Raw genomic sequence first — 25,900 nt, 5'->3', positions numbered from 1 at the left:
CTCTTAAACGACACACTTGAGTCACAACTAAACAGTTGTACCATTATACACACTGCAGAAAGAAAAAAAACACAAAAAGAAAAATCAATCATTTAAAAATTATAATGAAATAAGATCTCCCTGAATGACTTTAAAGAAATAAAACCCCTAATTGTACTTTTCTTTCTGAAGAACAAATAAGAATTCATACTTCAACAAATCAACTCCTCCAGATGCACTTAAGAGCTTTTTTGAATTACCCCAGAGGGAATCTGATGACATCATCCTGTATAATGTAGTTTAGAAAACGGCATTAATGAGTATAGGAAAAAACATTTTTTTTTTTTTTTTTTAGGTATGTAGGTACGATGTATCTTTGACTGCTTACTCCAATTAAACCTGTATGATGTGTTAATATCTGCAGTAGTTTAGTCCATCACCTAAACAACTCATTAAAGTGAAACACAATCCAGTCACATTCATTTTGAAAATATTAAATATATATATATATATATACATATATATATATACATATATATATATATGACACTGGAGTGCCAAGTCTTAGCTTTAACTGGTGTTAAACACTGAGTGATTTAAATACAGAGTGAAGGGTTTGAAAAATAATTGGACATTTAGGGAGTTAATGGTTGTTTTTTTTGTGGGCAGCTGTGGCATGTTTCTGTGTTTGTTGAAAATGCACCTTCATTAAAGCTCAAGTGTGTATCATTTAGCAGGATGTATGGGCATAAATGTAACACTAAATCAAATAAGTATGCTTGTATAAGTGTATCATTTCTTTATATTCAGAGTTGTTTTGATGATTTAAGCTTTTCCTACGTGGTTTCGGCAAGGCTCTTGCCTTGTGGAAGTGGTCATCTTGTGTTACCATGTGTCTAGCGTAGATTTCAGCTTCAGCTTTGCCATTAGATGTCACCAATTCTCACACACTGGATCTCAGTTGAATGACAGTTGAATGATCATGTGAGAAGCATTCGGTGCACATTTGTGAAAGAAAACACAAAAGCATTCGATCATTTGATCCGGGTTTGTCTATCGAGGCTGCTGTAGAAACACAGTAAAACACAGGTCCTTCCTAATGTACATATAAAAGGCTCATTCTTAGACTCAGTATGATTGGGGACTCGCTTCAGTTGGGGGTTGCAACATTCAGCCGGTCTGAGTTTGCTTTCACACTGCACTTTAGTGAAACGAAGCAAACCTCTTGAATAACGTGTTCCCTTCCTTGCCTGAGGCGGCGCTGCATCCAGAATTACTGACGGGGAAGACGAAACAAACAATGAACAAGAAAACTTGCTCATCTGTTGGTTAATGCAGGACAACTTCGGTTTCCTCCACATAAGAGCAAAACATGGAGCTGCATCAAACCCTATTGGTCTTGTTATTTTTTTATTTTGATTTATGCAAACATACTACATCTCCCGGCTATCGTTCGGTTGTGCATTCACGAAAACCAAACCAAAAGGTTTATTTAAATACAGTTAAACCTATATATGGCATAGTAAATGTTGGACATTCAGGTAAAGGCGACGGTGACACTAACAAACAAAAGGTCGTCTTTGTTCTGTGACCTTGACACATGAACACATTTAATGTGATCGTTTTTCAGTGTGCAGAAAAATGCAGTTACAACATGCAGTGAATACACTGTAAATGACAGGCCTCGAACCACTAGGCCACCAGGACACCCTTGCATTCTGGTGGCCTAATTTTATGGCACCAGACTTGGCTTAGAAAACTTTGAAAGTCAAAGATGTAGAAAGCAGAGCAGCAGGAGCAGGAGCAGCAGCAGCAGCAGCAGTAGCCTGTCCAGAGTGGAACAGATCCTCTGTGTCACGGTGGCTGTGCAGATTAAAGCAGGACTGAGGGTTTGCAGAACTCACCCACTACTGAGTGCCTCTCTGTCTCTGTTGGCAGAGAAAGATGAGTAGGCAAGTACAGACTTCTGAATCCAGCCAGAAACAGCCCAGCCTCTCTCAGTGTGAATCATGTCCTTTATAGTGACACTGACAGTACCAACGGAGAAGGCAGTGCAGCTCCCTACACGTCTTTTATATCTTTTCATGTTTGGGCTGGGCATGAGTCGGCATCCTGCTGCTTTTGCTGTATGATCACGTAACTGTTATAACTGGACTTGGGGCTGATCTGATCCAGTATTGGCGTTCGGTGCTGAATATCAGACCGCTGCCACTGATCCACAGACAGATCCACAGTCGCAGATTTTTGAAAAACAACAGCAAATATCCAGTGATATTTAAATCAATAATCCTTTTCATTAGGACAGCGTTGTGTAGGGCTGTTCTAAAACATAAGCCAACCTCCGTGTCATTGTCTTATTAACTTTTTGACGCATGCAGTTGATGAACGACACTGTTTTCTGTCCATTCCACGGTTGCAAAGGTCAGTCGTTAAACACCTTATTTTTGATGTCATCAACTATGAGTGTAATAGTTTTTAATGACTGACGGTTTCTGCTCACTTACTGTTTTCATTTTCCTGCTCTGTGCGCCTCGCAGTTTAATTCCCACTATCTTTTTAATCTGGCAGATTCTCACCACTTCAAAAGGACTTATTAGGGTTCAGTGAGAGTCCCTGGAAAGTGATAAAAATAATCACTTCTGACTTTGTCACCCCCACAGGAAAATGTGTTAGTAACTTTTTAATCACTCAAATTTAATAAGCTGGTTACTAAGTGTTTAAAAATTGGGTTTTTAAATCATGGACAATTCTGCTTCGTTCTCTGCTCTGAGACACACTATTGTGGTCTACACCTGCTCAAGTGATGACCCGAGTCCGCGAACGTCGTGGTTCAACAGGGTTTGTACAGGATATTAACATAAAGAGAGAAGTGACATTATCATCATTCTGGTCACAGATTAACATACTGTGCACAAACACAGGGCGGGTTAGACTGCAGTCCTGCTCTCTGTCTCCCTCCTTCTCTATCAGTGGTACTGCAGCCTCACAGCAGGAGTCTGCTCTTCGTTCTGTTCTTCTTCTACTTCATTTCCTCATCTTTAGGAATTCTAGATGAAGTCTGAGAGCTTTTCTGTGTCTTATTACATCCTGGACATAATGTGTGAAGACAAGAAATGCTGAATTTGCTTTACAGGATCTTTAAGATTTAGGTTTAGATTAGGATAATGACGTCCCCTATTGTTATGCTATCCCGGGGGAAACAACAGCTATCCACCATTTTATCTTTATAGGAATACAAACGATGTAGCTACAAGTTGCCTGGTGTATATGTGCCTGCTCATATATGTCCATGGATTTGAACAGAGCGACTTCCTGCCCAAATTGTTTTGGTTTTGGAGTGTTGCATGATGGGATTTGTGTGACGATGAGGTCTAACCCTAACCCTTATTCTGGGAACTTAAGTGAACGTATATTCTGATTTTAAATGATCATAGACATCCGGTAAAAACATGTGGTGCGAAGAATTTTCGATTGCTTTGTCTCATATGTTTGATTATAATTAGTAAAAGAACACGGAGATCTATGAGAAACTACATATCAACAGTTAATGAACAGTTACTGTCAGATTTAACACTACAAAGTCGCAGCATGGCGACCAATTTTCATTAGTCTGAGAATTTACTTGCTAAAGCAGCTGGAAACTTTCACCGTCCTCTGATGTGAAATAAACTGGGTTTAGCTGAGCCACTCCAGTAGGAACCAGTTGGATGCAGTCACTTCAGATTTATTGTTTACCTCAGCAGAGAGCGACTACTCTGTGCAGAAGGACAACTCATGACAATGACACATGCAATTAAAAGAGAATGGAGCAGCTCGGCCTCTAAATAATTCAAACATCGGCGCGTGATCTAGAAAGCGCTTCCAAATATACTGCAGTGCTGCTCTTTCACCTTCACTTTCACTTTTTTTTAGGAATCATTTTTTAAAAACCACGTTGGCTTGTGGAGAAACTGGAACAATATCTTGTATATTTGAAATTATAACAAGGCGTTATAAAGTTCTTAAAAGGTGGTATAATATATGGAACCATATGAAATATATGGTTTCAGTTTGATAGCCTTGTTACCTTGGTCTTACCCAATCTGTGTTCTGAACAGGGAGTGTTGGGATTTAAAGACATGGGCATTTACCGGCCTGTGACAAGTCAAAGCACAGCATTGTGGGAATTACAGGTTCCAAAGTTTTTCATGCATGAATGTAATAGACGTTTGAATTAGAAAAAAAAGGGGACGACAACGCTTAATACTTTGAAATAGGCACAGCACCAGTCTTAACTGTATATCAACATGACTGTACCAGTCATGCACTGTAAAACATGGTCCAGGGATTTAGTGGAATCAACTAATCTTTCCAGACTGCGTGTGGTGGCCTTCACGTGCAAGAAAAGCTGTTCTTCCTCTGTTTGAATTGAATTCAGGCTGTAATGAATGCAAAATGGTGGTGCCAGATGGAGGCTACGGAAACCAAACTATTTTTATTTTTAAAACTAAAAGTTAGCCAATCCTCATGGGTAGTATACTCAAGTTCTGGTACACGTTAATTGGTACGCGTTGTACGTTATGTTATGTTTACCTAGTCATTTCAAGCCATTTGTCATACATAATTCTTTCACAGTGTAACAAATGTTCTGCTCCCATAAAGAATCCATAAGCTGCCCACAACATGATTTTTGTTTTCAGTTTTATAGTCTGTGCATATTGAAGTGTGCAATATGCAGTATTTATGATGACTGTATCTGATTTTCTACTGTTATCTTTCCGATATCTGATCCAGTCATTATGACCATATCATATACCCGATAGCGTATCAGCTCTATACTTATTTAATTGGGTTTGTTAAAGAATTTATCCATAATGATGATTATTTTCATATAAATGAAATTTGGCAGTGGCAGCTCTCAGTTTACACCTCCGATGAAGACGTGACTCTTTAACCCTGGATTTATTTGGATTTTATGGCTGTAGAATTGTCAAAGTGTGCTTCTGTGCCCTCTTCCAAGAAAACTTTCACTTTCGATATCTGGCAGTTTTCAACTGTTTAGGAATTACAGTACTGAGTGGGTTCTTCATTGGATGCATTGTGGGAAAATGTATTGTCCATCATTTTTGACTTGAGACTTAAATTCATGAGATCTGCTGCTTCCTGTTTAACGATTCTATTTTTAATCTCCATCTCTCTCTCTTGTTAATCCTACAGTGGGAAATTAAATTGCGGGTATATCCTTTTAATTTCCAACATGAAATGGTCATATTTAAAGATAAGGAAGACCAGAAATCAGCCTAAAAATGTTAATCCGCTTGCAAATGATATGCTAAAAAGAATATATGCATATAAAGGCAGAGAAATTGCAGCTTCTGAAAGGAACCCTCGGTCATCTGCTTTCCCTGGTAATTCTTTCATTATTGAGACAGATGAGAGAGATAGAGCAGAGCGGGCGATGGGAACCCAAGAGAGAAATGCTTATGGGACTCAATCCATGGCCAGCAGAGTGTGTGTGGGATTAAGGCAATAATTATTGCAGCACTGCTGATTATTCCACTTTTCCTGTCTTTTCTCCAGCAGTGCACCATGTCCGAACAGGCACCTGCGAGGTGGTGGCGCTGCACCGCTGCTGCAACAAGAACAAAATTGAAGAGCGGTCGCAAACGGTGAAGTGCTCCTGCTTTCCCGGGCAAGTGGCTGGAACCACCAGAGCCGCCCCGTCGTGTGTAGATGGTACGGCCCAGCAGTTCAATATTTCATGGGCTAGCCCCTTATTTTCCATTTCTTTTTTGCTGAGACTTCCACAAATCTTCAGCAGAAGTTTTGCTGAGATCATCACATAAGTATCTCAAGTTCTTATGCCACCGGGGGACAACATATAATAAGAGCACAGTTTGTTGTCCAAACTAAAGAGGTAACGAAAAACAAAGCGTAACTCTAAGTTAAGCAAGTTACTTTTATGTTAACTGCAGTTACACATAAATCTTTATAATGAAAATGTGATTTTTACTGATTTTATACCACAGAGACCAGTAATAAGAGCATGATGAAGCCATTTAAATGTTAAAATTACAAATCTAAATATATAAATTCAATGTAAATCTCCACTGTGGAGATATAATTGGTTTGGTCTGTAAAATGTCAAAAGGATTAAAGTGTGCTCAGATCAGCGGGCTTAAAGGCTGTGTAAGGTACAGGAGGTGCAATGAAAGATTCAAGAGAAGAAGGAGAACTTAATGCACATTAGACTCTGCACATATTTAATTTTTACGTGCATCTCAATGAACAGCCAAACGTTTCTCTTTTATCCCTTACACAAGCTAAACTATGGGCATTGTGAGGTTATGAAATGTATAAGAATCAAAGTAAAGAACTGAGCTTCATGGAGAAGTCGATTTACAATATGCTAAGATAAATATCCTGGGAGTAGTTTTAGACTTGAGCATAATTTGCATGGTGACACTCATTTTCAGTTTTTCTCAAACAATAAACTGTAGTCATGCAGGGATAATGTACAGTATATCTAGAAGAAATGAGATTTATAATGTTAAATAAACGAAACCCTAGGTGTCCTCATCCAAGGTGTGAAAAATGATGCCGCTTTCCCTTTGGCAGTACATGGATTCACCCTGAAAGGCTAGAGATGTTGCACTTTTGTCTCCTTGTACACAAGCCTTTGTCTTATACTGAATTATCAAACAAGCAACCATTAGATCAGTCGACTGTGATGCTACAGCCCTTACTTTTTAAAGCCCTTCCCTTTTTTGGTCTGAGCTTTTCACTTGTCATATTCTCACAAAAGTTAAGCTCCACAGGCTTTGTTCTTTGGGTTTTGCCCAGTACAAGTGACCGCATCGTGTTAATGGAGGATGACAAGGTGTCACACAACTTTTCTGCACTTTAATTTAAGTTGTGTGTCATTAGTTGTGGGCAAAATTCCTTCATTTCAAAAAGATCCGTTCCAATTCCTTTACATGGACCCAAAATGAAATGATCCGATTGTGGTGTGCTTATCCCCTCTCTGTCCGCCATCCGTCTCATTGTCCTGTATCGGATCGGATCGGCATGTTTACAAGACATTCTTTTTACCACACAGACATAGCTCATGATGACATAACCTGTGCTTGACACTTTCTTCCCACTTTCTAGAGTCTGCTGAAGCCCGGATTCTTACAAAGAGCCTCTCTAAAAGTTTAAATGTGAAGCCGTTCACTGAAACCCGTCATGTCAGTGACCGACCCAGAGGGTCTCTTAGCATACTAATGGGTCAGACCCCTGACTTGGCTGAAGTGACTGCCTCACTTTGGTCCTGAAAAGAGCAGGAGTCTGGCTAAACTCTGGACCCAATCATGTTTGACCTATTCCTTGACATTTTAGTACTGACATTTTGCGCAAATTAGAGCTGTGAGCCACTGGCTTCAGTTTAAAGCGCCATGGGTGATCGCAGGAAAAATGATCAGCACTTAACCTTTTAATTATTCTTTCTTCTCCAACTACAGGGATTTACCTTTAGCTCAACTTTGGACAAGACAATCTCCTTTATATGAGGACGAATCAATCCCCAGACATATGACATGTTTGAGTACAAATATGACTGAAAGGGTCTTAATGAGTTGATTTCAGACATAAACATGGGATATTATCAGTATAATTGAGTGGGACAGTGGGAGGTTGTCTGACAGAGACATGTTCACAATAGCAAGAGAATCTCCAGAGGATCCAGATGAGGGAATTGCAATACACTTGCTTATTCACTGACTGTTGATTCTGGATTTTATCCTGTTGTTTTCTCACACGAGCTCAGTCTGATTTAGGCGCACGTTTGCACATGTAGCCAGTCTTCAGAGAATCCCCGGTTTCCAGTGCAAGTGTGAAAGCATCCATCACATGCACATTCTCATTGGTGCGGATGTAAATGTGTTAATCATTTAATGAAGTGCCAAGCTTAACGGTTTTTTGTTTTTTTTGTGTGTTAAAGCTCGAGGTAAGAGTCCAACACATCAGATGATAATTGTGTGGTGGATGCAAAAACTGGAATTTAACGTGACTTTGGGGAAAAAAAGACTGCGATCAATCACTTAGTCAAGAAGTGAAGTAAATAAATAAATACAGGTGCAGCCGCTGAGAGACGGTGAGTAAGTAATCCTGCTGCTTCTTTGAGGCACAGAATCCCTCTCTGCCTGTGTTATTTTACAGTTTTTACAGTTTACACATGTTAATCTGCTCAACCCTCATATAAAGTCTGTATGATGCCGTAACTGAAGCTTATTGCACTTCTTTAGATATGAAATGATAAAATAAATCTCAAATTCAAGCTCATGTAGACACTTTCAGTCAACTTTCAGAATGTATATACAGTCGACATACATTGTTAATATAGACGTACTATGTGAATTGCAAAGTGTGTGATTAAAATGCAATTAATCACAATTAACTGTTTAATTCATGGGTTGTATTGGGGGATTAAGGTTTACATTAGAGTTATGCTCAATGCTTCTTTTAGAAAAGGAAAACTGCACATTACACACACATACAATGACTCTGCAGCAGCAACAACGACAAACACCATCCCAGGTTGGTGGGAAGGAACTTTTCTTTTTTTTTTTTCCAAGGGATTGCTTAGTTAAATATTTAAGGCGGCATTATAATTTTAAAGTTTCAACATTTATAATAACTGTCAAATGAATGTGGGGCATCTGCTTCGTTCTAAAGCTGTTGCAAAAACCGCGTTAGTGACACTGCACAACTGTGTTAAAGGGATAGCCCTGAAAATGAGCATGCATCTTTTCGCCACTCAACTCATATTGGCCTCAAAAATGTATCATCAGCAGGGAAAGTAATCCTTTCCCTAATGAGTAGACTGGTGTGTCAAATTGTGGAAGTGCCCCCTCAAAGGCTAAATTACAAGAGACAATCTGCGGTACTACCCCCCATCCCCTCCTCGCTTGCTAATGTCACAATCTGTCACAAAGCTCAAGGTGAACGCAAAGATTCAAAGGTAAATTTTACCGGTACAATAAATAAAACAAAATATAACAAATTAAAGTATGAATCGATGTTTATGTTCCCAGATGTTTTCGGTCCGTGGTGGTGGTTTTAAAAGCGCAATGAACTTAAGTGAGATGTATCCCATGCACTTTATGCATGTTTGGTCATCAATACTCCCATTTCATTTCACTGAAAAACCTTTGTGGCTTTTTAATAGCTGCCGTTCCACAACCACCATCTGTGTGCAGTTGACCTGATGGAGTTTTTACTATAAGCACGGCTGCGCGGTTCAATTTGATTCCCTCGTGTCATAAAGTATCCATTCTGTGCAATTTACTCCAGCGAGGCTCCAGTGTTACTTGTGGATTATAATGACCATTCTCTTCATTAGGAGACGCGCTAATGGTGGTGGCTGGAGGTGTGGAACGTCGATAATGACCTCTGTAATATCCCAGATTTAAATGATGGCGCGTACAATGGAGTAGCATTATGGAGGTGACTGGAGAAGGTGTTCCCACTGCAGCTGAAGGATTTCCCCTCACAGGACAGAGTAACAGAAGACCTGTGCACACCAGTGTATTCCCCCCACTCTTCTCTTTTGAGCACGTACTGTACAGATTTGGAATGAGGCTCTCACCCTTGATTTGTGCAGACCTACTCCTGACATCCATCCTCAGTGATGCAATCAGATGTGGAACGCTCCAAGTCAACACATTATGTTATGATGAAAACACGGCCCCACAACCGCCTTTAAACTGGCATCTGTGGTAGAGGCACAGATGCCAGATTATACTAATACTTAAAATAGTAAATGTGTTGTAATTATCACATAAAATATTTGTATTTAGTATTAATTTAAAAGCTTGTTTGGTGTTTTAACGACAGTTGTTATTTACCTCATTTTAGATTTCTCTGTTTTTGATTTTGATACTGTAGATCTATTTTGCATCATGAATATGTTTTTATTTTCGTAGAAATATACACTGTTCCATATCAAAACAAGCACTTTTACTTTGAAATTCTGTGAAATATCATCATGAACGTTTTTTATTTAAATATTGAGTTGTATTCTTAAGCATATATTGCTCACTGGCTACTCAACAGCTGTTTTTCCCCTCTTTTATTTCTCTAGACTGGCCCCCACTTGATCAGACTCGACATTGGCCCCCTGGTCTTTTGCGTTATCAAAGTAATTTACAAATAAATCAACGTATGGGCGCTGGATAGTGTAAAAACAAAACTGCAGGTTATATTTAATCCAGGAATTGAAACCACAGCCCTCCAATTGAAAGACAACTTGCCCTACCACTGAGCTACCGTTGCTCAATCCTAACTTTTGTAATACTTTTACTTCTAAAACTTAAGTACATTTTATATCAGAAGATTACTTTTGATAGTAGACTTTTACTTAATATAAAAAGTGACTTCAACTTCTACCAAAGTCATTTTCTGGTAAGCTACTAGTATCCCATTTAGGTACTTTATACAATACTACTAGCTTGGCTTGTTTGTGTTTACATTGACACATATTTTTGGTCACATTCATTCCGTCACGTCTTTTCTTTCAATCTGTGCTTGTATTAGTTGTTAGCTGCAATGTCGCTGCTAATAAGCAAAGCTTGACGAAGAGATAGTTTGGTGTGATATGTCTTTTAGTACGCAACAAAGATTATTAATCAGTTTTTTTATTTTTCATTTATTAAATCAATACTTTTGTGTGCTTTTGTTAGCCTCGATAGTGGAGCAGAAGTGGTGGTGTCAGATGCATCCATGCCTTGACGGCGAGGAATGCAAAGTTCTTCCTGATCTGAAGGGCTGGAGCTGTGCCACAGGGAACAAGATCAAAACTACTAAGGTAAGTCGAAAGGTGCAATATGAAAACATTCTGATGCAGAATGTTGAGCGTGTGTGACTCAAGGTCTAGCTCTGTGGTTAGGATTGTCCTGTGTATGATGTGTCTGTCACGATTATGAGTTCATGAGTGTCGCTTGAACATATCTCTATGCACGGCTAGTTCGCTTAGTATTGTTGGGAAGAAGTTAAAATATCCAGCCGAAGGTCACTCTCTGGATTTCCTTCCAAAAAGGCTTCAGAAAAGAAGAGCGATAAGACTGGGGTTAATACTGGTCTGGCACTTCTGACAATTTCTATGTGTCTGTGTCCATTCATGACTGGCAATAATAGGCACAGGAGCTTATTGGCCTTGCTGTCATAAAAGCTTTTGTTTTGGTCTGACATGTGTGCTCAACTGCAACAGCTAGCATCATTCATGTTGGACCTTTAAGAAAGAGCCCTGTTATATAAATAGGATTATATTCAAACTTGGCAAACATGACCCTAAACACTCCATTTCTTCAAAGTCAAGAGGCCTTAGCTTTTGTTACAGTCGTCTGCGTCGCCTTTACCTAAAGAAAGCTCATGTTTACTGTCGCTACTTGGACCCCAGGGCCCTGAATCAATGGACTGCCATGTCTCCTTAGCACTTTCAGGCCACTTTGAGCACCCAAACTGGCCAATTACTCACTCCAATTACGTGCTTTTAACATTGTAACATGATGCCAATATCCCTCACTGTGTTATGATGACCCGTGGACTTCAGTTCTGCCTCTCTCCATGTACTTAATTATTTAAACTGCCCACACCACACCTGCCTGGAGCCAGGAGCCTGGAGCCTGGGGCTATTGATTCAGCGACTTGTCGGGATCTCAAAGTGATATAAATAATTCTTTTTTCTTTTTTCGTATAGCAGTCAAGGCTTCTGAGACAAGCCTGAATGTCAAGTGATGTCTTAAAAAATCATTTAGTCAATTATCAGGCTTTAATTTGACCAATATGCTTTTTTTTCCCCTCTTGGATGACTTTAAAGATTTCTGCGGACAGAGACCAGCTTTGGTAACGACACATACTTCACAGCAGAGTCCAGGTAACTAACCTGCCTTATGTGTATTTTTTTTTTCTTTTTTGATTTTTAATTGTCTTTATTATGTATTGCTTTACTCATTCACTAATTTTTACTGATGTCTGTCAAATAGTGTTATTAACCACATTTAGCAGTAGTGTATGCAACTCCACCACCACAGACGGAGAAAAGTGTTGCGTAGAGGTGTGGAATCCAAAGAGACAACAACAACCCGTTCAAAGCATCATCATTACCCAGGGGATTTATCTCACATATGTTTGAACTCGGCAGAAAACAAGTTTCTTAAGTTTTGAGTCTTTCTGCAGGCTGCCTGAAGCAGCAGGAGGTCACACTTTCTTTTTCACCTCTGTTGAGTTATTGGGGGAAAAATACACCACTACATAAACCTGGAACCTCCAGCTATACTGACCTCCATTGCTCTGTATCAAAAATACATTCAACACCTTGAGACTTCCAAGTGTAAACAATTCGCAGCTACCACAAAAGCTCTGGACACCGCAGGGAATACAGTTTTTTTTTCCCCCGCGCCACTTTGGCACAAGTCACTAAGTGATAAACACATTGTGGAACGCAATGATGCTCAGCTGTCGTGTCGAATTCTGTACATTTGTAGTCCTCAAATGGCCACAAACACAAGTGTGTGGGATGTACCAAAACAGCTTCAGGGCTTTGAACTACGAACAATAAGAGATGTAATTTTATCCTCCTCACATATTCTATCTATTAATTAATCACATTCATTTTAAGACTCGACTCTTGTTTTTAACTTGCAGAGCTCTACATGGTCAAACACCGTCGTATACTGCTGAACTCCATGTCCCCTTTACACCAAATCTGCCCCTTAGGTTTAAATTGTGTACTTATTTTAGATTAAAGCCGCCGTTTAATCTGTGAAAGGTACTATGTAAACAAGGCAATGAGAGATGGCAGACTTCACCCCGTTCACGCAACTAGCCTCTGTCGGCCTCTGTTGGTCATATTGGCAAGTGCAAGTGCAGAAGCACAAACAGACAGACAGAGCCACTACTATAAACACAATACTTCACTCCCACTCCCTAGGGTGAAGTAATAAACTTAAGTGATGACAGTAAAGAACTGGCTACTATTAGAAGTCTATTGGCAAGTGTGAAGAGCACTATTCATCCTGCATATGTCGGGCTGCTCAGAGCCTACAGTGCTATATTTAAATTTAAAGCCGTAGTACGCACAATCTCTAGAGGAGCAAATGATTTTTGAGTCTCAATCCTATTTTGTGATTGTCTTGTGACTATGTGTCCTGAAACCCTTCCACCAGATGAGCACTGACACAATGACTTCATATGTGACACATGACCCACGGCAATATCTATGGTTTATTGCATTTTTTTTTGGGTTGCTTTGCAGTGTAGACAGTTCTTACATGCTTTCACTTAACTGCCTTGTGATTGGTCAAAGTCTACTGTCATGGACTTGATCTCTTCAAGGCTTTGACTGAGCCTAGAGGAGATACATGAGTCTCGTTCGCCCTCAACTTAGACAGTTTACATTTTGTTGAAAGGTTATAATGAAATTATTTGCTGCTCATATGCAGTGTATTTTTTTTTGTTGCTATTTTACTGATGTTCGGTACAGGGGCCACACGGTTGGTGCAGTGGTTAGCACTGTTGCCTTTGCAGCAAGAAGACCCAGTTTTCCGACCCGGTCAGAACAAGGACCTTTTCAGCGTGGAGTTTGCATGTTCTCCCCGTGTGTGCGTGGGTTTTCTCCAGGTTCACTGGTTTCCTTCCACAGTCCAGTAAATTGGACTCTCTAAATTGACCGTGAGTGTGAGAGTGGATGGTCGTTTGTCTCTATATGTGGCCCTGTGATGGACTGGCGATCGCCTTATGTCAGCATCGCACCCCCCATGTCCCTCATGTAGAGGATAAAGCGGTAGAAGATTGATGGATGGATGGATGGTTCTGCGCAGCACTTTGGTCAACCTTAGTTGGTTTAAACGTGCACTATAAATTAAATTTGTGTTGAGTTACATTCAAACCATTGTCAAATGAGTTCACACTTCAATCAATGCTGATCAGCTCCACACAAGTCTCTCTGTGCTTCTCAGTGGAGTGGTGGTTAGATCTCATGTTGTCCAGCAACACACCCCGGCTGCACACAGGAAGTGATTTGTCAAGACTGACTGCTGCAACATTGAACTAGTAAAGTGAGACAGCTGCAAACAGGTTGGAGTATGACTTCCGAGATGGATTTGACTGCTCATAAAACCTGGTCATTCAGCATAAATGCACATAGGATTTTTAAATCCACTTACTGGTGCTGTTGTCATTACGTCCTCATTATTATTCCCATAGAATAACCTCCTGTGGTAAAACTTCACGTGGTATTTGAAATCAGTGAGTGCTGGAGAAAGGCTTCTTGAATGGGAGTTTCCAAACTTTGCCCGATGGCTCACTTGACAAAACTGACGCTGTGTGTAGTTATTGTCAGTCTGAGTTTAGGTATCACTGGAGCACGTCCAGTTGAAAATATCACAGACAAGCCAAGCACACGTTTGGCAGCCAAGGCCTGAGATCTGACAATCGACGGCAGACTACACTGGACAGTGTTCGACGGCAAACAATGGTTCAATCAACAGTAGCAATTGATAAATGGACAGCCACAGTATGCAGGGCAGTCAACATACAGTAGTAGAGGATGATGGTCCACACGACATCATTCAGATTGCTTCCAACGACCCATATTATGAGTTACCCTCGAGACCCACTGTCGTCACCTGGATTCAAAAGCTGTATGAAACAGAGAGGGGGATTTGGAACTCCGTCGCACTCACTGGTGAATATTGTTATTATTGGACATTACTAGGTAATCACAGGTACTTCGGAGTTATAGCTCATTATATCGATGAGCATTCATGCTCTAACTGTCATGAAAACAGAGGAAATCATTTTATGAATGCGGCGAAGCAGTGGAATACTGAAAATAAAGTGAGCGCACCGAGCACAGATAGTGCAAGAAATCGGATAGCAGCGTCGAGACATCAGCCGTTTGAACGTTTGCCACGCAGCACACACAGCGTTCAACGTTTGTGCATTTAACGGCGCGCTCTCCTAGTGTCGTAAGGTGGTGGGGAACTTCAAACATAGTCCACAAAATACCGCCGAATTAGAGAAACAGCAAGTTGCACATGGGCTGAAGGCTGAATTACGTGTGCAAGACAAAACAACCCGATGGAACGCCACTCTGGAGATGGTGAAACAAAAGATGCACGTCACCATGCCAACAAGGGCAGAGCTGGAAAAGCTGCAGAAGCTGGAGACCTTGCTCGAGCCCTGCAGGTAACCCCTCTCACTGGTGAAGCTCATTGTGTGTCAATGCTGATATGCAGTGCTAAAGTAGATCATCATGCTTTTAGCTGTGTTAAAGGGTAGTTTTGTTTTTTTTGCCTCACACCAGCCACATCAGTACTCTAGTTGTTTTTTTTTTTTTTTCTGGACATATTGTGCAGAAGAAGCAGTGTATAACCTGTTGTTGCTGTTAGGTTAAGCGGTCTAACTGGACCAGTTACCTGATTTTGAATGAGGTCTGAATTAGGTTTGAATTTTATGGAGTTGTTTTTTGTACGCACTTCTGAATACTGAGTCCTATAGTTAGTGTGTGACACCCTCACAAGTGAAATTTCTTTTTTTTCTTTTGTTCTACTTAGTCCAATTTGGTGTTTTCGAGGTTCAATATTGTACAGTTAATATGTGAAGAAATCTCCCTGACCATTTTCTCTTGTCCCAGCTGTTTTTAACATCAGTACATTTGATGCATCCACCCTTTTAATAGTCTCACTTCCAAGTCATTTGGCACATATTTAAAAATTAATGAACTATTTCGAATCATGAGATTAATCACAATCATTTTTTAAATTGTTTAACAGCCATGATACCCACCAATATACACATATATACACACACACAGATACAATTCCGTGCTCTAAAAAGTTTTAGAACACCCCAATTTTTTCCAGTTTTTTCAGCAGTTCAGTCCATTGAATAGCTTGAAATGGTACAAAGGTACAGTGAGTGCTGAACTGCCAGAGGTTAAAAAAAAAAAAAAGTAGAAGAAACTGAAGAAAAATGTACATTTCAGAATTATACAAAAGGGCCTTTTTCATTGAACATGAAATGGGTTAACAACTTTCAGCTGCATCCATGTAGGTTGATCAAGCCTTGAAAGTTGTCCCAACATTTCTTGATTACTTTCAAACCCCCCTGTCTGCATAAAAGTAGTGTTGGCACACACTGTGTGGTGCCATGCAGTACTGTACTGCAGAAAGCATTGAGTTGCTATAAAAATGGTGAGAAAAAGGCAATTTACAATGAAAGAGAGACAGACCATAACACTTAAGGATTTTGTTTTTTTCCAATGGATAAATTGCGAAGAAAGTCAAGGTGTCAGTGAGTACAGTTTCCTTCACCATCAAAAGGCACTCAAAAACTGGGGAAAACTCTGAGTGGAAGAGGTATCCTGAATCAAAATGGTTACCACAGCATTCTGCAGACCCATGCAGTGCATGTGTCTTGTTGATCAGGAGTTCTAAGTTCTCTAACAGCAAGATAATGACCCAAAACATAAGTCTAAGCTATGCCAAAAACAAGAACAAGATGGTAAGCTTGGTAAGCACAGTCTACTGACTTAAACCCCATCAGGCTGATTTGGAATGAACTGAACAGAAGAGTGAAAGCAAAGCAAACTACACAGTGCCACACGTTTATGATAACTTGGGAGTAGGGAAGAACTTTCTCAGGAATATTTGATTTCCATTGTAGAAAGAATGCCACGAGTGTGTTCAGCTGTACTATGATTAAGTCAAAATAGATTTTGGTTTATAAATTGATTCCATGCATTATTTTTTAACTTCAGTTGTTTATTTGATCAATGTTTTCATTTTAGAGTACAATGAGACATTAAACTGCAATAAGAACTGGAAAAATTGGGGTGCGACAGCTCAGTGGACCGGAATTCGTCACAGGCTTAAATAACATCGGATAAAATAATTGTAAATATCTATCATTTGTCAGATTACAAACATTAGATACATACAATTATTTCGTTGGAAGTCGACGGGGAACAAGTTCCAGACGGACAGCGACTCCAAGCCTGCGACAACTTCCGGTCCACTGAGCTGTCACTCCAAAACTCCAGCCAATCAGCAGCCTGTTTCCCAAGGCCCGCCCACAAACAAAAAAAAACACGGTGCAAAGAACAAACCAGGGAGCGCAAAGAACAAGTTGATTTTCAAACAATAAAATACAATACTTTTGAATGATTAAATCTGTATTTCTTTTGCTTCTTTATAGGTTTTGTTTGCTGCTTTCTCGTTCATGTTATGTCTTGAGGTAAAATATGTCACTCTGTGTCACCACAGAATGGTTTCAATGTGATGGACATACATGTTAAAAAAGGTTGAGTGGAGCCCTGAACATTCTCTGCTCCTTTCTGCTAAATTCATATGAAACTTGAGCAACACATTGCCTCCACATTTTGCTCAGGAACAGACATTTGAATGTTCATTTGAGTGGTTCATTCATGAATGAGCAGCATCTCCTCTTTAACGCAGAGTTTGAAATAAAAAAATCTTGCCTTGAGTTGCTTTAGTAAAAACTCCCCGGTCTTGGTCGTTACAGTACAAAACACATCACTGAGAAGGACACTGCTGTGTACCAATTATTTGGCTGAATTACATAAATATAAGCCCGCGTACCTGCTGTGTTAAATTTTTCAGCCAACCTCACTTCAGGCACTTAATGGAAATGAATCCTTTGCCAGTTAAATTAGCACTTGTCAGCCACCAATTAAACCAATGCAACACCCACTTAAGACTCCGCTCCCCCGTCAGTATTTTTAGCACCGTTTCAGACAGTCACTCAAATACTATTAACGATCACCCCCCACACCCTTCCTCAAAATGAGACACAGTGCACATCCATCTCTAAAGACGTTTTCTTTTCTGACAACAAGCCGCTGTGCTCATTGTCATTTCAGCGTGGAATTATTCTCAAATTAGTACCACATTAATCACAGTGACAGCTCGGAGAGTAAATGACTGCAAGGCGAGGAATTTATTGCAGGCGGGGGTTTTTTTCCCCCCCGCGACCAGCAAAGTGCTACAACAACCGGAATTTACAAAAAAGCTTTAGTCCGTCTTTGACATGGTTATGTAGATTTTCTTGTCAAGTTATGGCCTGACAGGTTTTGGATTGTTTTGCTTTTTGGCGTAATTGAGTGCCACTCTGCTGCTCTGCCCTGTTCACTGTCAAATGACCCAGTTGTGAATTAATCTAACCAAGCTGTCGGTGCCGTCTCTCGGCTATCAAAAGTTCAGCGTCGATACTGGAGACCTACAAGTTTGGCGCCTGCTTTCCCTCAGTCCGTCAAACCTACATGGCGGCTGACAGACAGTTGGAATCGATAGCGGATGTTATTATGAAGGTTGTTATGCTACGTTCCTGCGAGTCTTTTCCAGAACGTACTTTTGGACGAGCAGAGGAGCTGCCAGTCAGCTCGTGAGCTTCATGACAGGCAATTTAATCTCAAGGAGAATGGAGGTCTTCAGACTGTTTGACAGCATTGAGCCAGGAGAGAGAAAACCTCAACGCGGAGGAACCCAGTCTGTAGCAACTCTTATCCTGTAGATGACAAAATATTTTCACTGATCTGTGTGTGGGCAGGACAGGACAGGACAGGACAGGACAGGACAGGACAGGACAGTGCGTCTCTTAGTGGAACCTGGAATGATCATGAATCAGACAGAGTGTCACTGTGTGATTACAACTGCATGGAATTTAAATGTGTTGACGCCAAAACATGGCACTTGAAATTAAGATGAACAAAATCCAGATTACCAAATCACCAAAATGGTGGTTTTCTTTCACTTCAATCATAAGGTGAAGATGTTTTGTCTATTTTACTTTTCCGAAGGAATTGGTAAATGGCAAGCTCTGTATCTCATTCCTCAAATATTTTAGGCAAAATTCTCATTGGGAAATGGAGGGGTCGTGAGCGAGAGTGAGACATCCACCGAGCAGCAGACCACAAGTCATAACCAAATGTCATCCCAGTGCTGTGTGTGTGTGTGTGTGTGTGTGTGTTTTAACATATTTCACCACATTATGAGGACATACAGTACTGTGCAGAAGTCTTAGGCCACCATCAGACTTGTTGTTTTAGCAATGCTAGAACGACAATAGAGGATCATTATTTCTATTTCACTTTAATGGAACACATCCAGAAATGATGTATGCCGTTTTTTGTTGTTTAAAAAAAAAACAAAAAAAACCCATCCTCTTCAGGTGTCAAGTATTTAGCGTGATCTACTCTTACACTTACACAATAACACAGCTGTGTTAATACTGGAGTGGAACCTTGATTAATGTTACTGGTAAATCCTGTGTTTGTCCTACTATTTCATTTAAAGAAAGATCTGCTGTAAAAAACGTCTATTACGCCAGGTTTATTCAAAACATGCTTGAGCATGACACACACATGTTGCACGAGTTAAACTCATTGACAGCTCGCTAATATAGAAGACCAGCTTCACGTCGCATCTCTTCATTCCAAATTCCAATGATCACAGAATTTGACAGACATTTTTTTTTTAAACTGTTGCAGGTTATAGTCAAACCCTTGACAAACGAGTAAACACAATGCTTATTAGGTCTATTATACGACACACAAGTGTGCATGAAAGGTCTTTGAAGTTAATTCTGCTCAAAAAGAGATTTTCTGTACACTGGACTTTCATCTTTCTACCCGCACATTTCGCCACGATATCAAAACATGTAAACATATGATGTGTCATTCAAACACGGTCACCATATCAAGCGTTTCTGGTGAGATTCTTAATACATGCGCCCGTAAATGTAATGGCTTCACCTGCATTTTGACACAGTTCTCTTTTTTTTTTTTTACAGGGGAATCAACAGGTCTGGCCTTTACTAAATCATCAAGAGAGAAGAGAATAATGCAGAGGACTTTTCTGTAAATAGAGACTGCCTTTCTTTTGGACTGCAATTATTCCTTGGGAAACGCTGAATGCTTCGTCTTAAACTCTGGACATCCAAAAGAGGAGTCGATCCTATTTAAGTACTGATCGGACAACACTTCTCTTTGAAGGACCCCATATGATAAGCCTTATAGAGGACAACAGGATTTATTCTCTGACTGTACTGCTTGTAGTGGAATACAATGGTGAACTTTGCCTATATGTTAATTTGTAGTATTATGGTCTTTCTAGGGGATTTTGCATCACGGTAGGATCACAGAAGGTGAACAGCAGATCAGTATGTTGTACGCACTGCAAATCTTCAGAAAATTGTGATTTTGTTTCATCAGTCAAGTGTGACTTTCATCTCTGGCTAACTGGAGTTTCAAAGGGTCAAATATAGATGAAAAGGTGTAGATAGGCAGCAGGTGTTCAGGGTCATCTTCAAAGAAATACACAACCTCATCCATCAACACATCAATTATTTAAAGTAAAGAAATGAAAAATAAAAAATAATAAGGTGCTGAAATTTAATTTTTATTAGAGTATTTTATCAATTGCTGTGTACTTCTGGGGACATTTTGGTCTCCAGAAGGAACTGCAGAGTGAGCGCTCTTCACTTTTAACTTTGTAACGCGAACGTCTTCACCTGCCTATGTCCACGGCAGTAGGAGCAGCCCGGTGTTTTGAGACCATGCCGTTCATACATGCCGACTGCAACATCTCCAAATAGACTTTACAGTACGCTTCACTCTTATTTTGGTCTCAGCGGAGACAAAAAAAAAGACATTGTTAACGATGGACGCTTGCTTGAGCTTATGCGAGGAGTTCCACACACATCTACAACCCATTGCTCAGAGAATACAACATTGAGTACATATCCATCACGAGGTAAGTATGGATGAAGCTGTGGCCATGTACGCACAGGTTTCAATGTGAAGTGACTCTCTGTGGACACTGAACACGGACAGTATGGAGGAGGGGCCCTTTCACTGCTTTATTGGAGTACAATCATTCTAGTACATCAAGTTGTCCTGTCTGCTTGGTAAAGATGTTCGTGATCAGTCAGGCAGACATGATCCCAGACCCACAGTGAGTCTCAAACACCAGCTTTAGGCCCGACCCCACTTCTTATTTTTTACCTATACCCCTTGCCACTTGAAACTGGGTTAAAATCTCGTGACACCCCTTCAACAACATAACATGTCGTTATACATAAGCAGATGCATCATGTTTTTGGTTGAGAAGAAAATGCTTTTGTCATCTGTCGCTTTCTAACAAATGTGGACGATAGGCCGTATAAAGTGCTTGTCCACAGCAGAGTGGACACGTCAGAAAACAAAGCTTAAGAATACGGACGGACCACTTTCTTCAAGAGACTGCAGACCAATTTTGCTGTGGTTAACGTGGCTACACAACATGCTAACCACTGATCTCATAGCCCACCCAGGTTAGGGGGTAGGGCTATGTGGTAGGACCAAGGAGTTACAGTGGATACAGTCTCTTGCTTTGTTACGTTTCATATTATTAATTACATGAACGTTGGTGTATATTCAATGAACTAATCATTGAATAGTTGTACTTAACATAACTGACAAAATGATTCAGTTACAGGCTTAAATGACTCCGATCTACCAGCTAAAAAAACAACAAAAAACCCTGAAACTTTGATCCAGGTGTGCTTTATGTTTCCTATGCTTTTGAAACTAACATTTCCTGCCGTGTTTTTTTTTTAATTTGTATTATTTCTATCACAGCTTGAGTTATTACAGCAGTGCAAATTAAAACACAGAGCATCTTGGTGATCACATGCTTGGTGATAACAGCAATGTTGCTGAAACTCTTCTAAACTAGTTACTCAAGTGTGATTTGCTGATCACCTTTCAGTAGGTATCGCTAACACTTCTTTTGTCCGTGTAAGTGATAACATCAGTAATAAACTGTCGGTTGTGTAACCAAAGCCTTGTGTCTTTTAAACATCTTTCGAGTGTGTAGTTATATATATATATATAATAGTAATCTATAACTGTGTTACCAAGTTGTCAGGCAACATCTTCTGTATATTATTCTATATTCGTCTAATATGCTGTCGTAAAGCACATAGTGGGATATTTAGGTTTTCTTCATAAAGACCAGAAAGGATGTAAACAAACACTTTTTTTCACGACCGTCGCCTAAAACACATTTTTAGAAAGTCTTATTCTAAAGCTATGGAAAGGAATTATATTATTTTTTATATACTATTCTGAAGCATATTCCATTTCTGCCAATGAGTCCTTACATCCTTAAGGGGTTATTATCGACTGATATTTTGGCCTTGAGAGCCGTAAGCAGTTAAAACACACTGATATGACATGTAAGCACAATGACAACATACAGAAGAATCCTGGAGACTGGGTTGGTAGAGCACCAAAATTTCATTTCAACTAAATAATGACCGAAGCCTTTCTTCAAGCCTGAAGGTGAAAGCCTTGATAAAATACTAAGATGCTGTTGTGCTAGATTTGACCACAGAGGTCACATCTGACATTTCTTATCGCATCTGTCAACAAAGTCTATTACATATATGAACGGCGCAGGAAGCCCTTTGTGAATGGCAGTGTTGGTGTAAAGAATTTACCAATCCATCCATCAACCTCTGACCTCACTGTGCCGTCATCAATGGTTCTTTACACACTCGTCACCTCGGAGGAGGACACTGACATCCATTCAATCAGTGACATCTTGAAAAAAAAAGGAGAGCATGTGGAAGTGAACCATCAGGTAAAATGGTCACTCCAGATGAAATACAGATGTTTGTGGGTTTCTTGTTAAACTGTTTTTAATTTCTTCACCCTGCCTTCCTTCATGAGAGCGCCACACACGCTATAAGGACATTGACCCATTGTGATTCCAGTCTTTCTTTCTGTGAAAGATGATACAATCTTGTGGATGAGGACTTTATTTTCTTTCCATTTGTCCTTCGAGAGAAATTGCTGCAACCTTCTCCCCCTGAAAGTGTTGCAGGATTACAAGCTGATGCTTCATCACGGTAACACCACGGCTCCATGTTGGAGAAGCTTCACGAAGAGTGCAGCATTGTACAAATGCGCACTAAAGGAACAACGCGTTCTTTAATTAATGTATGTGTAAAAGCGAGTTACTGCGACGGCGGTATCATTACACATTACTACATTTATTAAAATGTGCCGTTCTTTTTTGGCTTTATTGTCACAACAATTGTCCGTTCGTTGTAAAATTGAGTAAAAATGAGTCACATTTGAATATTGTAGCTCGTCCTGAATGTGTCCTCAGAATCGAGCACCAAATCCACATTCAGAGGTGGTTTGAGATGTGGCTGCATTCCTTTCCCTGCGTCACTGGTGGGCACGCAATAAAGAAAATGATCAAGATATTTCTCAACTCAGGGGAAGCACAATTTTTCAAAAATACTACCCGTACTTTAGTAGTAAAGAAGTATTCCTTTAACTCCAAGTACACGTTCGTCCGCAGGACAGATATGAGACCACCTCTGATGTCCTCTGATCTGCAGAAGTTTCACTTTATTTTCACACTAATCAGTTCTTGTACGTCAATATATTTGCACTTCTTCCACAGCTATCATTGATTGGCCCATGATTTGTTTTGTCTAATGGTTAAAACACAAAACTCTTATGTTAACGTCACAGCAGAAGAGACTAAATGACCTCTGCTGCTGGGTTATTGGTTTGGTTATATTATCAGGAGAACAGCTCAAGCACAATTGGCATTTTGGATTATGGCAAAAAGTCCAATATCGTGCATCCCTAATGGTCATTTTAATCATTTCCTTGGGTTTGGTTAATCTGGGAACATAAAACCCACCATTTGAAGAGCCAATTAGCCCTTACACTTCATCTTACATCTTTACGGAAACACACGCACACAATGAAGGAGTAGGGCTGAATAGTATAGGGTAAGGTGTGAAATGGGATTTTATCCTAATAGAAACAGGGAAACGCCTACAAATGCTGTTGTTGATTGATTGCTACACCTACACAGAACAGAGCTGTCAGAACTCCCCCTTAAATGAAAACCTGGTTCATCAGAACGTCTCACCTCTACATTTCCCATTATTATAAATTATTCTGTAGTCTTCATGAGAGGTTCTTAAATGTTTTTTAGCCCAGGGCTCCGGTGAGAAATCAGCTTTGATTGCTCTGGGAAACTGGCTTATTAAAAAATTTCATAACCCTTGTCATAAAGGGACCCACCAGCAACAAGCCTACAACTCAGCGTGGATCTCAGACCCACAGTTTAAGACGTGCTGAAGCCAGATCACTGCTGAGGATTTCTTTTTTTTCCATGCTCTTTTCTTGCAATGCTGATGCTGCACATTTTACATTCCTTAAAAGATGTTTCTCTTTGGGGAAATTATATGAATTACGTGCGAAAATGTTTCCACATCAAAGGTTTTTTTGTTTTTTTCTGTGTGTGTGTCAGCTGCAGATGCTTGAGCGATATCTGAACAAGATATCGCTTGTGTCTTCAGTTCCACTTCTCTTTGTTTTTCATCTTAGGAGCATACCCTCAGCACTTGTTGTAGACACTGTTTGCTTGTCTCTGCCTGTCAAACATATTTACACTGAATGACTGTTTCTCGGGCTGCTTTTCTTTTCCCAAACATCAATTCTTTGACACGTGTTACACGGAGAACACAAGGCAAGTGCTGCCTAAAGCGTTTCTCTAATGTTCTGTGAGGAGTGAGCGCTTCACTCCCCTTTTATTGAAGGCATCCTTTAACAAAATGATGGACACAAATCTAAAGGTTTGTTACACTATTGTCCTTGGCATTTTAAAAGCATTTCCAGGGTCAGTGGTGGACGACTTGCAGGTCGGTATCAAAGTCACTCAAAAGCTCACTCTGATATCTTTGCCATGCTTTAAATGACGTAAAGGCAGAAAAAGTGTCTCTCTCCCTCTCTGTAGTCATTACAAGAGCATATCAAACACATTTCCTCCTCACACCATGTACTGTGTAGTTTCATAATCTAATGAGGGCGTTGTAATTACATAGTCCACCAGGGGAATCGAACTCATCGATTCTCCGGGAGAAGAAATTTCATTACACAGCCCTGCTACTGTAAACCATTGATTCCATAGACAGCTTTGTACTTTCATTTCATTGTTTTACATAACAAAAGGACTTCATCTTAGAGCGAGAGAGAGAATCACAGATGTGATTGTGAAACTTTCCAAGAGGGAAAAGAGAGACAACTGAAAATGTCACTTAAAATGTGCCACCTATCAAGAAATGGTTCATCTGTTGGTGTAATTTGTTTTCACAGTGCACCGCAGTGTCACTGGTTATGCTATTTCAACATATGCGTGGTATACAGCTAATGAATGCTGCCTGCACACAGAGTAATAGGAAATCGTCTGACGCGTTCCATCGAGCCATCAAATAACAAATAAGACAAATTTCGCCGTAGAGGAACCGTATTGTATTTCTGCTGGTGTCAAAACAGCCTATATGAGAAGTGTTGCTTCACAGTAGCCTCATCTCTGCTGAAATCCTTTTAAGTTAAAGTTGAGAGATGTGACTGGAATGAAACCGACAGCAGCTTATTCTATCTATCTAACTGTGTATTTGTGTGTGAGTCATAAAGAATTAGCCTATACGTGACATATTCAACTGTATATAATGGAGGTTTAGGATTTACTCCTGGTAGAAGTTTAAGACTCAAAAGGGAACAAAATGATTGCTCTGATAATCGAATTACATTCAAATGACCTTACGCTTTAAATTTTCTCAGAAATAAATAAAATATAAAAAGAAATACTGCCCGACTGTATACACCAGGGTTTGTGATTGGAGTGGAGCTGAGGAATTTGGACCTGGGTGTGTAGGAAATGAAACAAATAACACCAAGAAACAAAAAAATGAAATCTAATTTTGCTATACCAGTGTCTGAAGTATATGTGAGGAAAAAGGAGGATGATGAAAGCAAACTATCTTATTGGGAATACGCCTGCCCCCTGTGAAGAGTCCATAGCCGACT

The 25,900-nt window shown here is 40.0% G+C and overlaps 1 protein-coding gene across 3 annotated transcripts in view; it reads left to right on the top strand.

The window, feature by feature from the left end:
* The window catches only part of LOC122767223 (chemokine-like protein TAFA-2), an 81,253-nt gene extending 59,413 nt beyond the window's left edge, over positions 1-21,840 (top strand). For 2 of the 3 annotated variants that reach the window (XM_044022640.1, XM_044022641.1), the window contains 4 exons: positions 5,539-5,694; positions 10,680-10,804; positions 11,816-11,872; positions 19,810-21,840. In XM_044022640.1, the coding sequence (XP_043878575.1) occupies positions 5,539-5,694; positions 10,680-10,804; positions 11,816-11,845 (311 nt within the window). In that variant the 3' untranslated portion in view covers positions 11,846-11,872; positions 19,810-21,840. The remainder of the gene's footprint in view (positions 1-5,538; positions 5,695-10,679; positions 10,805-11,815; positions 11,873-19,809) is intronic. The other variant, XM_044022642.1, reaches the window with a different exon arrangement.
* The last annotated feature ends 4,060 nt before the right edge of the window (positions 21,841-25,900 follow it).

The sequence above is a fragment of the Solea senegalensis genome, linkage group LG3 (assembly GCF_019176455.1).
Source record: "Solea senegalensis isolate Sse05_10M linkage group LG3, IFAPA_SoseM_1, whole genome shotgun sequence".
Lineage (NCBI taxonomy): Eukaryota > Metazoa > Chordata > Actinopteri > Pleuronectiformes > Soleidae > Solea > Solea senegalensis.
The sequence above is the reverse complement of the archived record's forward strand: the minus strand, read 5'-3'. Positions and strand labels throughout refer to the sequence as shown.